This window comes from Rhinoderma darwinii, chromosome 8 (genome assembly GCF_050947455.1).
Source record: "Rhinoderma darwinii isolate aRhiDar2 chromosome 8, aRhiDar2.hap1, whole genome shotgun sequence".
Classification (NCBI taxonomy): domain Eukaryota; kingdom Metazoa; phylum Chordata; class Amphibia; order Anura; family Rhinodermatidae; genus Rhinoderma; species Rhinoderma darwinii.
In genome coordinates this window covers 106,472,933-106,491,041 of record NC_134694.1, presented here as the reverse complement: position 1 = coordinate 106,491,041, position 18,109 = coordinate 106,472,933, and the positions used below count along the sequence as shown (strand labels likewise).

The 18,109-nt window shown below is 43.4% G+C and overlaps 1 protein-coding gene across 1 annotated transcript in view; it reads right to left on the bottom strand.

Annotated features, from left to right (window-relative positions):
- The window catches only part of AXL (AXL receptor tyrosine kinase), a 65,846-nt gene extending 60,169 nt beyond the window's left edge, over window positions 1–5,677 (bottom strand). Inside the window, exon 1 of the mRNA XM_075836204.1 lies at window positions 5,186–5,677. Coding sequence (XP_075692319.1) covers window positions 5,186–5,249 — 64 coding nt within the window. The 5' untranslated portion in view covers window positions 5,250–5,677. The remainder of the gene's footprint in view (window positions 1–5,185) is intronic.
- Between the last annotated feature and the right edge of the window lie 12,432 nt (window positions 5,678–18,109).

Sequence of the window (18,109 nt, the reverse complement as noted above, 5' to 3'; positions counted from 1 at the left end):
TGTTTTGAGCCGGTCTCCTAGGATAACGTCAGTGGCGTAACTACCGCCGTAGCAGCAGTAGCGGCTGCTACGGGGCCCGCGGCATGAGGGGGCCCGTGTTGCCCGCCGGCACGGGCCCTCGCCATGGCCGGAGGCTTTGCTAGCAGCCGCTATGGCTGCTACAGCGCGACGCCACTGAACACTACGGCAGAGTAGGGAGGTATCTCCCCGCTCTGCCATTAAACAAAAGACATGTATCCCCTATCCACAGGATATCCACAGGATAGGGGATACATGTGAGATCGCTGGCATTGATAGGGAGAACGGGGGACTGAAAGTCCCCTGAAGTTCTCCATCACAAACCTCGGACTTCCGGGGTCTGTGTCGGCAGCTCCGTAGAAATGAATGGAGCGTCGGTCGCGCTTGTGCGCATGCGTGACCAGCGCTCCTATCATTTTTATTGAGCTGTGCAGACTCTGGAAGTCAGAGGTTAGTCATGGAGAACTTGGGGGGACTTTCAGTCCCCCGTTCTCCCTATCAATGCCAGCGATCACACATGTATCCCCTATCCTGTGGATAGGGGATACATGTCTTTTGTAGGACACAATGTAGGTCGGATTTTTTTGGGGGGTTGGGGCTGCATGCTGTTACCTACAGGGGGGCTGTATAGCATTACCTACAGGGGGGCTGTATAGCGTTACCCACAGGGGGGCTGTATAGCGTTACCTACAGGGGGGGCTATATGTCGTTCTCTACAGGGGGCTGTATGTCGTTCTCTACAGGGGGCTGTATGGCGTTATCTACAGGGGGGGCTGTATGGCGTTCTCTACAGGGGGGCTGTATGGCGTTCTCTACAGTGGGGGCTGTATGGCGTTATCTACAGAGGGGGCTGTATGGCGCTATCTACAGTGGGGGCTGTATGGCGTTCTCTACAGTGGGGGCTGTATGGCGTTATCTACAGGGGGGCTGTATGGTGCTATCTACAGGAGGGCTGTATGGCGTTCTTTACAGTGGGGCTGTATGGCGTTCTCTACAGGGGGGGCTGTATGGCGTTCTCTACAGGGGGGCTGTATGGCGTTCTCTACAGTGGGGGCTGTATGGCGTTATCTACAGAGGGGGCTGTATGGCGCTATCTACAGAGGGGGCTGTATGGCGCTATCTACAGGGGGGGGGGCTGTAGAGAAGGCACTATCTACAAGGGGGGTTGTGTGACACCCAGGGGAGGGGGGCCCCAGTCAAAAGTTTGCTATGGGGCCCAGTCTTTCCTAGTTACGCCCCTGGATAACGTCTCGTCTCATGTGATGCTGTAGTCTGTGAGTAGCTGCAGCAGTCATGTGGGACAAAACGTCATCCTGGAGGTCGGCTCGTCACAGACCAGCAGAGAAGCGATACTGCGGGAGCGCCAGGGGAGTATGGTCTTTTTTTAATTTTCAACTAGAAAAGGGATTTTTTTCTTCTAGTTGCAAAAAAACACAACGATTTTCACTTCCTCATTGAACACAATGTGGAAAATCTGCAACAAGTGTGCAACCATTCCGCAACATATATTGACATGCCGCTGGTTAATTTTTCACACTGAAATTTTCTGCAGTATTTTTAATTTCATTCAGTTTGCTGCTACTTCAATACGCTGCTGATTGTCCACCCTGATCATATTGGATGGAAAATCTGCAGCAATTACGCTAGGTGTGAACATAGCCGAACAGCCACCAACCTTACAATGTAATGACCTGACATTCCTTTGATTTATACTTCTGAGTTTGTCCACAGGATATTGTATTTAAAGGGCACCTATCAATGAAAGCACCCACTGCGCAGGTCCCTATACCAGAGTTTAAGGGGGGGAGGGGTGTTTGCTGCTTCTGGTGTCCCGCTGCATTCGACATCTGGGCGACTGTCGGCCAATGGCTCCCCTCCAATCAATTCATTACATCAGATGCCCAATTTAAAATGTAATGGTCCCATGACAGATGCATTTTTTTTAAAGAGACTTTTCCAAGACCTGGTTCTCCTTTCTATACTACTATATATTGGCACTCAATCATCTACTGGGTGTTTACCCCTTTAATGCCTGGTCCTCTGCAGCAATGCTCCCTTTAGGCCCCTGATGACCAGACAACTAAGATTTGGAATGGAAAATTCTATGCAACAAACACGTCTCTGCAGAAACACTCAGAAGCTATGTCTTCCCTTACGTCTCTTGTTTAGGAAAGATAAAACTATTCATTGGACAGACATCAATGAAATCTCCAGGTTCTGTTAGTGATCACATATATGTGAAGAATGACACACAGTACAAACTGGTTGGGTGACATTTAACTATGTGACGAGAATTCTACACACTGGTTCACGCTGCTTCTATTATTCTTTAAGAAAGGATCACTCAACGCCAATTGTTGACTGGTTGCTACGGGTAACTTTTTAAAAAATTATTCTATAGTACTTACAAAGAGCAATACAGAAAATGTATTTCTTCTCATTGGACTCTGTCCAAGTGGAGGGTATGGTACAACAAACACTCAAGCGCTGTGACGAAAACAATTCCAACAAGGTCAAACTACCCAACATGTTGACTCCATCAAGATACAAAATATTCTCTGCGCAGAAGATACTTCCAGGGTCACAGTCCCCCTCGGGCCCCATCATCCTTCATCGAATGTTCCGAGCAACAGGTAACAATGTATCCCGTAGCTGGATCCGGGACAGCAGGAGACCTTGAAAACACATTGTGCACTCTGTTGCGGAATATTTTATTTGCTAACCACCTATATGATTTGTGGACCATAGGACTACATGAAAAATACTAAGATGGGCAGATGAAAAAAAGTGATATTTACTGTGGAAGACGGGCACAAAAATGTGATCAGGATGGAGGGCGGGGGGCAAGCATTCATTTTCTAAAACCTTGCGGTGAATTTAAAGGGGTTATGCAGTTTAGGTCAACATTTTGCGGAATGAAATGTGGCACCATATAGACATGGGTGGGTTGACAAGATTTAATTTTTCAGTGCTAATGAAGAAGATCCTGCACTGATAGACCGTACCACTCACTTAAGACCGATGAATGCTTGTTTAGCCGACAGCTATGTCCCCGACCTCCCTAGAAACATGTATGTCAAGCTCAGCCAAAAATACATGTTTATTTCAATGGAGGCAACACAACTCCAACTTATCTCCTGGCAAAAGATTTGGGCATGTTAAAATCTACCATGACCGTTCCTTATTTCCCCCAAAATCTGCTATCAGGGTACAGACCCAACATTATCGAAAGTGTATGGGCAGCTTTAGGGGGTTGTGAGCACTTGATAGAAGCACTTGGATAAGAGGTTGCCCCTGAGTGGACATCCTAGTATAGTCCATAGTCCACCACACATCTGCAAACCTCATTTTCCAAAAATTATTTTGAAAGTTATTATTCAACACACGATTTATACACACAACCCAGAATTACATACTCATATTTACTCTCTATCTCCTCTTTTTACGTTTTAACGTGGTAGCACAATGGCTCGGTAGTTGGCAGCGCTGTAAGTTATTCTGAGACCTGAGTTTGACTCAGACCAGGGCAAAATCTTCATGGAGTTTGTATGTTCTGCCTGTGTTTTTTTTTTCTCATATTAAAACATACATATATATATAAATAGGTTATAAGGCCCTTTTACACAGAACCTTCGTTCATGATAATTGTCCTGTGTAAACAAGGCAACGATCAGTCGATGAACGATCAAACGCACGTACATCGTCTGATTGTATTGTTTATGCTGCAAGAAATATTATCGTTTTCGGCAGCACATCTCCCTGTGTAAACACGGAGACGTGCTGCCGACATGATGGAAATGTATGGGGACGAGCGATCGTAATAACGATCGCTCGTCCCCATACTAGCTCCTTGTGAAAGGAGCAAATGAGCGCCGATCAACGAGCTGATCGGCGCTCATTTACACAGCCCAGGTCGGGCCGTTTAAGAGGACCCTTATTGTCCCAAGTGCGTATGTAAGATAAAGGACCTAGATCTAAGCTCTGAACGGAAACATTAAATGACTACACCGGCTATTAGAGATATTGGTGACATAATAATAAATGCATACAAATGAATAATGTCAGTAATAATCCAGATTATACAGAAGCCTTTCTGACAGTTTTTTTTAGTCTTTATAAAGGACATTGCTATCTGGTCTACTGCATGAAATGACTAATATATGGACAAAGAGATCAATTTGAGCGCCCTATAACCCAAAATGTGCCTAAATGTTTTATATACTTCATTCGGAGGTCAAGAAAATGAGAAATATGTAAAACCAACAAGTCCAAGAAGATCAAAATGTTCTAAAGAACTCTGCCTAGGGATGCTATTTTGAAAAGATGTTTCTTTAGGATCAATGGCCACCCAGACATACCCCTTGGAGGCATACACCTGTATATGTCAACATTACGCGTATAACTACATTTTGAAGACAAGCTGTTTAAAGTCTGTTCTTCATGAATGACTGTCTATGTCTACTAGAAAGATCTGAAAAGTCTCAATCTTCAGAAGAACAAAATAAGTCGCCTGTCAATTGTATGAGGAGGATACATAATAAGATATTTTAGACCATTTCGATGGCTGCACTCCTGTTGTGTTTGCTGGAGAAGACCTGGAACTTGGAGATGTCTCGAAGGACCATAGAAGTTGTTGGGACATCTCTTAGTCTATGACTGGTCTTAAGATATGATAGACCATTGCGCTGAACTTGAAGTCTGTGTATTAGATTGTAGTAGAAGGTATATGTCTTTAAGTTCTTGTATTAGGAGAAGGTTCATTAGCAGGACTTGAGGGTCTAAGTCTTAGGCTTTGTATAAGGAAGAAGGTATATGGTATGTTGTTATGTGGAGTGTGTCTTGTTTGTCGGTCTCTATTCTCGTACCTTGTACTATGTCTATGTATAAGGAAGTGCTAAGAGGTCAATGTCCTAAGGTTTGTGTCTTGAAGGCCTTTTTTGCCAAAATCTATCATAGTTCTTGACGGTATATTACCAGGAGTCCTGTTGTCAGTGTATAAGGAGAAGGTGAAATGTCTATGTTCTGCTGTCTCTATTTTGGGACGAGGTGAGTCTTCCGTATATTCGACAGGAGGGGGGTCTCTCTCCTGTTTGTCTAGCTCTCAGACAACACATTCTTCTCATTGTTTCTCTGATAATCAGTAGACAATAGACTTGTCTGTACTCACCATTCTGTGCTAATACAGCTCCCAATGTTCCCAGGAGAACCATCACCCCAGATATTAGTCCCATCTTGAAGATGACAAGACGTTGTCCCCTTCAAAGTCCCAGACAACACTACAAGACGTTAACTCCACATCTGAGCCAAATTATCTGGTCCCTGAAAAACTCCTGCCAGAAAGTCAAAAATATCCAAATTCCCGATTGTCAAATATTTTCCAAAACAGTGCAAAATTGTAAATTCTCACAAGGAACAATCAGGTCCAGTACAACAATAAAAAGCAAATACACATCCCCACGATGCAAATCTGTGCCAAATAAATAAAGCTTAAAAGGAGAAATTTAAAGGGAAGAATTAAACTTTGTTCGCAGAGAGACCAGCTCCACAGAGTAGTTGGGGAAAGCGAGTTGGGAAGTGCATGTTACACGGGGCGGGTGAGTGAGAGGGAAGGATTGTTTCTGAGCTTTGGAGTCTGCCCCTCCATTTGTGACTCACACACCCAGTGTAAGACTTTGTACAATAGCAGAGGGGGGACATTCCTTAGCAGGAGCTCATACTATACAGACGGAGAGGGGGGAGTAAATAAAACAGAGAAGGAGCTCACAGGGGCGAAATGTGCACTGCTGTAATGCTAGCCATAGACAATGATGGGATTCGACTGATAATCATGGTCTGTAATAATAATAATCGTTACTTCTCTGGTATTGAATTATTAGAAGGGTCAGTTCACTCGTAGGATAAATACTGCGGGTTTTCCGCAACTAAATAGATTTAGTTGCGGAAAATCCACAGCATGATACAGTCGCAGCAGAGAGGGTGTGATATGAATAAATCTCATCCACACGATGTGTAAATGATGAGCGGAAAAAAACGCTAGGAAATTGACATGCGGTGCGGTAATTTAATCCGGAGGATGTCAATTGTATTTGCGTAAACGCTGATTATTTGTTGCAGGATTTTTCTATTGAATTCAATGGGAAGGTAAAACCCGCAACAAATAGCAGATGTTGCAATTTTGTGGCCGAATCGCAGCAGCTCAGAAAAAACCCCCATTGTATACTTACCCAGAAGTCTCTGTTTTTTCGTCCAGGCCGGCCTCCTGGGATTACCTTTCATCTCATGTGAATGCTACAGCCAATCACAAGCTGCAGCGGTCACATGGGATGAAACGTCATCCCAAAGCTGCAGGACGTCGGAGGGACGCGTCGCCATGGTAAGTATTTATTTTTTTGTTTTCCTGTGCAGGATTTCCGCAGAGAACATTCCGGACGGAAAAATGCACCACATTTTGGTGCGGTTTTTCGGCCGGAATTCCCTGCGACACGCAGGGCGGATACGCTGTGTGCTTTTACGTAGCGTATCTGCCCTGTGTGAACAAACCCTAAGGATTATTACTAATTGTAATTGACTCCCTTAATCCCAGGGAATTGGCCTTTGTATGTTACGGAGAGGACTATAAGCCCCAGTGGGCACAGGGACCAATATATATATATATATATATAAATTAATATGTCATATTGATTCGTTTGTCCAATGCCCTAATATTAGAGTAGAAATGAGCAAAAACAAATAACAAACATCTGATAGAAACTGATTCCTTGGTTTCCTACGGGGTCAGTTTTGTGTCGAGTGACGCCAGACATGTCTCTGAGCTGGATAAACTTTGCGCTCAACATTTCCCTGCCAGGGTATGGATACTGCATAGGTTCAAAAAGTGCACAACTTTCCCATCAGTTGTGTCCGGACTGACCAGATTCAATTGATATATGTGAACGAGCCCTTATAGCCTTATAGGATTAATTTGCTATTTTCACAAACTGATCAAACTCTTTAGTTGAAGTGTTGGAGAAATGTATTCCGAAGATGTTGTGATTTGTTTTTACATTTTCTAAGGCTTCGTTCACATATCCGTTCCGGCTCTATTTTGATGTTCCGTCTGAGGTTTCCGTCAGAGTAGTACCCTGACTGACACATACGGAAACCATAGGTTTCCGTTTCCATCACCATTGATTTCAATGGTGACGGATGTGCAAAGGTTCTGTCGTTTTGACAGAATCAATCGCATAGTCGACTATGCTATTGAATCCGTCAAAACGACGGAAACCATGCACAACTGAGACAAACGGAAACCATTGGCACCGGATCCGTCACCATTGAAATGAATGGTGATGGAAACGGAAACCATGTTTGTGTCAGTCAGGGTTCTATTCTGATGGAAACCTCAGACGGAACGTCAGAATAGAGTCCAAACGGATATGTGAACGAAGCCTAACAAAGACACCCGGACAAAAAACAAATAAGAAGCAACATAACCTATGACAACACTAAATAAAGTGTATTATGAAAAACATACTGGAAAAGTTTTTGTTTGCTAACAGTCAAAATGACCATTGTACGATGCACCTCTGTGTATAGAAATACTCCCTCTGCTGGATCAAGAGAGGTTTTTTTTTATGCAGAATCCATGGTGTAATGATCCTCCTCTGAATTATAACACCTCAGGTAAGAAAGGTAGCAAGCAAATACATAAAATGTACTATATCAAGTGGCGTAAATAGAAAACAAAGTCTCCTATAGTAAAGATCAAAATGGGCCCCCCATTATGGTACCGAATTTTGCTTCCCAAGATCTAAAGGCCCTATTACACGGGCCAATTATTGGGCAAATGATCGTTCATAGAACGCTCGTTGCCGATAATTGCCCTGTGTAAAATCAGGGCAGCGATCAGCAGGTGAACGAGCAAACGCTTGTTCATCTGCTGATCGTATCATTTTACTCATCCCTGGGGATGAGTGATTGGAGTAACGAGCGGTCGTCCCCATACATAGCTCCTTGTGACTGGAGTAAACATGAGCCGATCAACGAGCTGTCTCCTTGATCGGCACTCATTGCACCGGCCAGTAAGAAGGCCTTATCTGTTTGTTTTCTCCTCCACACTCTATTCATGACACTTGGACCAATACTTTACCCTCTTGCTTGCCCACAATGTAGTTCCTTTGGACTGTGGAGTCCTGCACAGGTACTTGTTCCTCAATGGTGAAGGTGGCGGGACCAACCAGGGCTGTACCCCCCTCTCCAAGGGCCCCATACACCCTTGACCATATCTTCATATAATATTCACTTGACTTAAGCTGGTGATGGACATAAGAAAAAAGTTGGAAGTACTTATGTGCATGAGGTCCCTTGCTCTTGTGGGAGATAAGCTGCTGCCAGGAGTGTCTGGCAGCAGCTTATTCCCCATTTACCCATTGAAATAAACACGCACACTCCAGACCACCTCATATCATGACCAACAGGTCTAGAGGGAAGATCAATTTTGGCTCAAGATGGTAATAGATATAACAACTGCAATATTTCACAATAACCTAGTGTCAAAAACGTCATCTAATAACTTTTTTTCTACCTGAAGTGGTCACAATAGAACCAGAAGATGTCCTAGGTAATTGCTATTTGAGGATATACTCCCACTTTTTAGGGTGGCACCAGGTATAAATGCTGCCCCATCATCCTTGCACATACCTGTCAGAGATTTCGGGCTAAGCTGTTAAACCTGACACTGGGCTTGTCTGTTTTTGAGCTAGTCCTCTCATTAAAGGGACCTGACCTATTGACCTGGAAGGTTAGAGCAACACAATTAACCCTATAAATAAGGGTGTGAATGACGCCTGAGGCAGTGAGCAAACTTTGATCCTATCTCTAGTGGTGCAGAGTAGTCTGTGTCATGGTGGTGAGGGACCAGACATCTTAGTTACTTGATATCCTAATGGACTAGGGACATCATGGGTGGTGTATTAAGGACTTAAGAACCTCGGATGTCCAGGACTCATTTAACAAGACTTATCTGACAGGCAGAAGGACTTCAGAACCTGGATGTCATCAATAAAAGTGAGTCATGGAGATGAGATGTTTGATAAGAGCAATTTCATCTATTTAAATGGAAACTCTGCTAGAATCCAAAGGATATACCCAGTGAAAGAGATAGGTATAAGATATAGTCATAGGTGGGGGATGGTAGGATAACTTATTTTTCTTGCCGCCAGTTGTTCTTATTTTAAAGAAAACTTTAAAGGAACTGTATTCTCCTATTGCTTCATCCATCCTTGTGTTTTCCTGTCTGTATAATCACAGTAGCAGTGGTTAACCATTCCATCAAGACATGCATATATATATACTCTGATTTAGGTCATATATATATATATATATATATATATATATATATATATATATATATATATATATATATATATTGTGACATCCTGGGGACCACTTAGCTCATGGGATCGCCATCTCCCAGGTGAGATGGTTGGCACACATAGAAAGTTCACTCCAACTCCTTGAGTAAAAGGTTTAAACCAGCCGCAGCTAGCTTTATTGTGTTCACAACAGCAATCAGTGGTACAACAATAAACATACAAAATAAACCCTAGGCCGTCCAGCCTCTAACTAACTAACACATTCAGTGTCCCTCACTATGTGACACTGAGCCTTGTGCCCAGCACCTCAAAACCTTCAGTTTTACCTCACACAGTGGTGACTCTCACAGGCTAGCATGCCTGTCTTCCCCAGACTGAGAGCCCTGTGTGAACAGCACACACCTGAATTAAAGAGCCATCTCAGGTGAAGCCTAACTAAGCTCATCAGACAGCCCAAGACATGGACTGTCTGTATGGAGTGGAAGCCCGCCCTTCTCCTTCACACTCCAGCAAACCAGGCCCTATTCCAGGCTTTAGACCCAAGCACTAGCAGAGAAAACCCTCTCTGCTGTACATGCTCCCTGGTTGCTTAAAACCTGAGTTTCTGCACTGTCCAGTAGCTGCACTCCTACAATATATATATATATATATATATATATATATATATATATATATATATATATATACATCCATCCATCCATACATACATACACAGTCGAGTCACGTTATTATTACCACCAGCTAATATCCGGAGTAACCGCCGTGTGCAGCACGGACAGCAGCTAGACGGGCCGGGAGTGACTCAATAAGGAGCTGGTAGGTTCTCTCCGGTATCTGGAACTATGCTGATTGCAGTACATCCCACATTTGCTGGTGGGTGCGTAGGGGAGGATTCATAGAGCAAACAAGATGATCGAGCTGGTCCCACAGATGCTCAATTGGGTTCAAGTCTGGCGAATTAGGGCGCCAGGGAAGTACTTGGAAGTCTTGGTCGTGCTCTTCCAGCCACTGTCGGACATTTCTAGCCGTGTGACATGTCGCATTGTCTTGCTGGAAGATTCCATCTGCCCCAGGGAAGACAATCAGCATGTATGGGTGGACGTGATCTGCAACAATGGATTCATACCCAAATGGATTCAGAGAGCTTTTCACATGGATGAGTGGCCCAGAGAATGCCATGAAAAAAATCCCCAGGCAATAACGCCGCCACCACCAGCTTGTGTTCTCCGGCAATGGTTGCAGGGTATTTGTTCTCTGATGTTTCTCGCCAAACATGACAACGTCCATCCGTTCGATGAAGCAGAAAACGTGACTCATCGGAGAAGACAACCCTTTGCCAATCATCGGTGCTCCAAATTCGATACTGCCGTGCAAATTGAAGCCTTTTTTCCGATGCACCTTAGTTAGCATAGGAGCAGCGACCTCCGGTCTGCTGCGGAGCCCCATACGCAGTAGGGTTTGCTGAACTGTTTTAGACAGACGTCTGGTAGCCCCCTGGTTGATTTTCACGGTGAGCTGCTCCACTGTAGCGTGTCGTTCGGCCCTCGCTCACCTTCGTAGCCAACGTTCACCTCTCACATCAATGCCACTTGATGCTCTGCAGTTTCCACATCGGTTATTCCCAATCGTGCCATTTCTCCACTCACAATAGAAATCCGTTTTTTTCCCAACTGCTTGCTACCTAGTAAAATAGTTACATTGTAAAAAATACCTTTATTTAAATCAAGTCGGGACAAACAACATAGAATTTAAAACTACAATGTGTGTCGACCAGTAATAGTATCAAAGTTCCCATGCCATACAAGAGATAAGAATAACCCAATGCAAATCATAAGCACTGAGTAAAAGTCCTAGCTGTAGTCAATAGTATAGATCAGCTATCACTAAGTAAAGGTACTAACTATGGTCAATAGTAAAGGTCAGTTGTTAACATTGCTTTAAAATAGGATTAATATGGCCCCCCCCCCCCCCCCGACATGTTTCGCTGGCCCTTATATGTCCCAAAACTACTTAGGACGCTGCATCTGCGAAACATTGGGCTATTCTTATCTCTTGTATGGCATATTTATATGTAGTAAACTTTAATATACTTATATGGTATGTATCCCAAAATGGTCCTTATAAGAAGTGCAACAATCTAAAATACAAGGCGGCATGAATATAAAAGTAAAACTGTTATTGCGAAGGTCCTTAAAGAGGAGCTGTAACCTCTCCTGACATGTCTATTTGAATAAATAATTGTATTCCCCATTAAATATAAATTTTGGGGAGCCTTTTCTTAGAACTCTGCACTGTGCTATTCCTCTGTTATTTCTCCTGGAAATGTATGAATAAATTGACAACTGGGTGTTACCATTCCCTTTTTCAAAACGGTGTGTCCCCACATACTCTGACACTTTCAGCACTGATTGGACAATATCGGTCTGTGTAAGGACACACCCCTAACTGGTAACACCCAGTTGTCAATTTATATATAGATTTCTAGGAGAAATAACAGAGAAACGGCACAATACAGAGTTCTAAGTAAAGATGCTCCAGAATTGTTACATTATGGCGAATATAATTATTTACTTAAACTGGCAGGAGAGCTGATAGGTCCTCTTTAAGGACAAAGTTGGCTGCGTTTTTAACGGTTTAAAACATGTGATACTTACATTGATTGTACATCAGAAAGAAATGAAGACCTATCCAAGTTAAAACGACCTATCTTAATCCTGGACTTTGGGACCACCTAAAATGAGGTATCTTTTTTTTTTCTGTGGTAAATAGTGACTATATAATGGGGGCCGCACCAGATGCAGGACTGTTACACAAATTTTACCATAAACTCCTATTGGAGCGCGACTTAACAGGTTAAAGTTCTTGCAAGAAAGTTGTATCCTGTGATTTAGGTCATGTCCGCTGTCAGGATTGCATGTCACTCTCTGGCCCTTACCCTACTGAGGTCCTAGTGTCCGACTACTTGGATAGAGGCATGCTACAGAAGAGATATAGTATAATGTAATAATACATGAACCAGTAATAGTCACTTTCCTAGTTTTCGGAAAGTATTTTGAAGCTCACTGGATTTCCTCCAGGCAATGCTCATCTCAGGACTAAATTTAGACCTAAATTGATCTCCTCAGGGAATGATGAGAAACAGGGTCAAAGAGCTGTGAAATATGTGTCGAACCTGTTTCTATGACACGCAGGTGAAAAATGGAGATGAGAGCACAATAGACAAAGGCCAAGATTTAGTACAGGGTGAAAGGAGAGGGGCGGCTCATCTGTGGTTCACACGCGTCTCTTCTGACTCAGCTTTCTTGGATGCACATGGGATGGGATAAGGCAAAGACTGGGGTCAAATAAAAACATTACGATCCAGTCTGTAACTCAATGTGGTCAGACAAAAGCCAGAGCAATGGAAAAAGTCTTTTTTAAATAGTTGTTATAGCAGAACTTTTAGCTTTCGACATCTTAGCTTAAATCCTTTTATGTTATTGTGGGTGTCATCATATTTATATAAAGAATATTCCAGTCGCTACAGATATAAACATCAATGGTCGTGAACAGTACTAAAACAAAGGATAAAGATTTTGAAAAATAAACGTCCTCAAAAATGCAGTCAATGCGTGGGCAACACCAACACCAGGAAGAGTTGCAGCCTGATGATGTCATCGGGGCTTTAAACGGGCTCCCCACCTGCAGGCGATTGTTTGCTTATGTTGCTCTTATTTCAGATTCCATATTATTTTCGGCTCTGTTTGTTCTTCTGTCTTTGACCTTGGTTTGTTTCTTAAATTTCGCTTTTTGCCTGTTGTTCTCATTGTGAATCTCTCCGACCATGGTATTGACCTTTCGATACGATGCCTGGATTACGAGTTTATCTGTTGATCTGGTATCATTGATACTAACCCGACTTGCCTGACCACGTTTCATTCAGCCACCGCCTACCAGTGGTTGTCCCAGAGTCCAAATCTTCTGGCAGGGGTTTAGGGTAAAGGCTAAGGGGGGCTCCTTAGACTCCAATCCCTGAGTCAGCCAGCGCCAATCTGGTTGCGGTATCGCCTCCTGCTCATCATCCAGTCTCGGTAATACTGGATCTGCATGCCTCTAACCTGCTCTTCAGCACCCCTGCAGCCCTCTGGTGTCCCGCTCTCTGCCACGTCTTCCCTGTATTGAGTGTGATACCTGATACGTTATCTGACATGGGTCAATTTTCTTAATTCCTCCAAAACAAAGTGCCATCTAAGATATACATCTGGTTAGGGTATATGGTAAAAGAAGTCCTGGATACATGTATTCCCAATATAAAACAGAAATTATGGTAAAAGAGTATCCTCTAATTCTGCTCATTTGACATCCAGTACTCATGGGACAGAAGCTTCATTACTGAAAATGGAAGAACTCAATATCAAAGGGTGCTTCCAGATTGGTAGATCTCATGGACATTTAGAAATTATTAACCAAGTGCTAATGCTCATACACACACACAGCTGAACAATTTCTATAGAGAAGATAACATTAAACTGGTATGTGTAGGGAATAGGGATCAATGGTTTTACGTTGTGTGGACAAGGCAGGCTATCAGAGGGTTCAATTATCCCAATAACACAAACATTTCTCTATAGGGTTGAAGATTTAGAGGCTACATATGCGCTACAATGCAATATGTACGAGAGGTTGTACATTAAGTTAACATCTAAAACAACCATAGATATTACTGTCGGTTGATCCCACCATTTATGTCTATGAATTTTCCATGTCCTGTTCTATTGTTTTCCTCCATTAGCAGCACTGAAGGTATTTAAGGTTAGCTCCCCTCATCCTGCCCCCCATATATATCAACACGGCTGTGGACATGACACTTGTGTGCCTGGATCTGGCCAAGTTTACGTTAATGGAGACAACCCAGCTGTCCTCTGCCATCTCCCACTGGGAAAAACAGAGATATTTGATATTTTTTTTTATCCTGTCCAATCCCTGGTTTTCTTGAGATAAGTGGTGCCGAGCGTGTATGGCAGCCTCTCATCCCCTTTCTCCATAGAAATAACTTGGCTTGACCAAAAAGTAATGTAAACGGTGTTTATGTTTGACTGCGCTGTACAAGGAATAGTGGAGATGTTGCCCATAGCAAATATTAATTGGTGCCATTTTCCAACCTGCCTTAGGTCAGTTTCACGTGTGCATATTTTTAATCCGTATTATGTTTGCGGCTGATCTGAAGTTAAGTTATGGGGATTTTCAAATGGGCGTATAAAATCTATGCGTATTTTAAATATCCAACGTGTGTTATTTTTATCCATTTTGCAGATGCAAAATGATCATTAAAGTCTATGGAGAGTGTTCAAAATTTGGATGCATCCGTAATTCGTCAGTATTGCATGTGTATGTGTTTCCTATTCCTCCCTGAAGGACAACCCATCCGTATTATGAATCCTGTAGAACCTAAAAAAAATCAGAGCCATAATCTACCGATTTTATTAGGACAAATTTTCATATATTTTGCCTAACTTTGATACATTTCTCCAACCTGGCGTGTAATTGTACTGTATATTATTAAGATTTTCTTATCACCACCTACATCCATGCTCAAGACCACCCTGTTCCTCTGAAGGGTCCAGACAGCTGCTGCATCCACGAGGTTGCGTTAAATCTTATTTTCACTGTTGGGATGAATTAGTTGTGGCATTCAAGCACAAACATCCATGTCAAGATAGAACATAGGTCAAATATCCGGCTGTGTACAGACCTGCTCTACAGTCCCCTGTGGATTGTAGACTTCCTGAAAATACTAACTTCTTATGGTGATCTGGCAAATTGTAAAGAGAATTTACATCTAAAAAACAACAAAAAACAACAATAATCACAAACCGGTAAATAGAAAAGTCCTGATATCCACCTTTCTTGGGAAAGTTGAGTGACTGACTGACAACCTATGTGGCCACCATTAAAGGGATTGTATAGTATATGAACGTCTTACAGATGTTCCCCTACTCTAGAACCCCTCTATGATTAAGGGCAGAAAGTCGCTAAGTATCACGAGGATAGCCATCCCTTTGAATGACCTCCATGTATTTCTACATTTCATATGCAGGGGAAATGTATGGCTGACCGCAACTTCCCTATGTGATAGCGAACAGCTGACCGCTGTTTCAGAAGCCAGACCTGCAGTGATCATCTGATCTCCAGGATGGAGAGGTCACCTTCATGAGACAACCCTTGTGAAGCTCATCAGTTATAACCCAGCTTTCCTATAGTCCAGATAATCCACCTAATTATGTAATGTTACATTTGTCACTCTGGCAAGTTCTATCTTCTAAAATGCACAAGAAAGTTTTGTCTGTAAACTTTTACAAAAAGGAAAAAACCTTTTTGACTGCAGCTGGTCATGATGGTCCCATGGAATTAATAAAGGTCATTTGTAGTTTAATGTGGGGGGGGGGACGCTTTCAGGATAAGAACATAAAAGCATAAGCCAAAAAAAAAAGCAGGGCGCTGGGCACAGTTGGCAACGGTTCCGCTAGGGGCAATGAAGGGAATAGATGCAGCTGAGGACAAGAAGGGATATTGGCACAGCATAGAGAGACTAAAATGCATTGTGAGAGAGATGGATGAGGGAGCATGTAAACAAAGGGGAGGGCAGATCTCATACAGAGTGTAGAGGCGGGTGGAGTAACAAAAATGGGGGGGTGAATAGCAGAAAACATGAGAACGCAGAGACGCACGGATCTGTGACCTAGAAATTCCTCAGTATGATGGGATGGTATGAGAACAAGAGGCTGGGATAAAGGATCAGGGGCTGAGCAGGGAGAATGGGGGAAAATTCACCTCATGCCGGCCCTACTCTATACATTCATGAGGTCTCTACGTTAATGTACAATATATAATGTCAGTTTCTGTCCTCCTGTGCCTATGACCGCAAGCTTACAGGACTGCCCAGAGGTTTAACTTGAAGCTCTTGGGCCCCAACATAAAAACTTGAAGCTTTTGGGCCCCAACACAAAATCTGTAAGAGGGCCCTCCGACTATATGTGTAATTTATAGCACTGATCTCCCCACATGGGCAGAGGAACTTTGGACCCACCTCCGGCTCTGCACCCCCTAAGGTTACACCCCTTGGGTTGCCGTAATAGGTGGTCATTGGCATTACATCTAAAGTCCTGTTCTTGTGAGATATGATCTTTATGGCGGTGGTTCAGAAGACCCTCTGTCAGCATGATAGTTATCGATGGACATTCAAACATTTTATTGTTGCTCCCAGTTTTGTGAAATTGTTGGAACTGTGGCACCATAATATATCTATCAGAGGTATTACCAGAAGTCAAATCGGTCTTAAGACGGATTAAAGTACACAGCTACACAGGGGAGTTTCGAAAACTAGGAAAGATCCCAAAGTGCACCCCTTCAGGTATATAAAAATGTAATTACACCTACACAGACATATAAACAAGCAAATATATACAGATATAATCACACAGTTTTTCAGTGGTGGAGCTCTGGGGGTCCTCTTCATCATTTTGTGTGTGCTGATGTCACTTCCTGTGGAGCGATCAGCTGCTCACCAGATCCTAAAGGCCCTTTTACACTGGCCAATTATTGGGCAAACAAGCGTTCACAGAGCGCTCATTCCCAGTGTCAACAGGGCAGCGATCAGCAGCTGATCGTATAATTTTAAATACTGAAACTATTAACGTTGTCGGCAGCACATCTCACTGTGTAAACACGTAGATGTGCTGCCCACATGATATAAATGTATGGGGACGAGCAATCGGAGTAACGATCTCTCGTCTCCTTACATAGCTCCCTGTGAAAGGAGTAAACAAGCACCAATCAACCAGCTGTCTCGTTGATTGACGCTCGTTTACACGGCCCAAGCCAGGCCGTGCAAGGCTGGGTTCACACGAGCATGTTACGTCCGTAAAGGACGGAACGTATATCGGCCGCAAGTCCCGGACCGAACACACTGCAGGGAGCCAGGCTCCTAGCATCATAGTTATGTACGACGCTAGGAGTCCCTGCCTCGCTGCAGGACAACTGTCCCGTACTGTAATCATGTTTTCACTACGGGACAGTAGTTCCACGGAGAGGCAGGGACTCCTAGCGTCGTACATAACTATGATGCTCGGAGCCCGGCTCCCTGCAGTGTGTTCGGTCCGGGACTTGAGGCCGAAATACATTCCGTCCTTTACGGATGTAACATGCTCGTGTGAACCCAGCCTAATACCAAACTAACAGTGGAGGGGAAGAGGATCTTCTTCACTATTAGCATCAGACAATGGGCCCCTGGGCTTATGGGCCCCTAAACTGTTGATAGCCCAGTACTTCTGCCATTGACAGAATAGTCATGTACAAATGTTCACTATTAGAAATAATTTCATTTTCACAAATGTTTCACATTCTAATTATTCTTCTAAAGTAAAAAGTGATCTAATACCTAGAGGTTAGGTTCCTCTTACGCGGCCCGACATGGGGCCATGTAAACGAGTGCCGATCAACAAGACAGCTCATTGATCGGCACTTGTTTGCTCCTTTCACAAGGAACTATGGATGGGGACGAGTGCACGTTACTCCGATTCCTCGTCCTTATACATTACCATCATGTCAGCAGCGCATCTCCCTAATTACACAGGGAGATGTGCTGCCGATAATGGTAATATTTCTTGCAGCATAAACGATACAAACAGCCGATGAATAAGCGTTTTGAACGCTCGTTTGCCTGATAATTGGCCCGTGTAAAAGAGCCTTTAATGGTAACG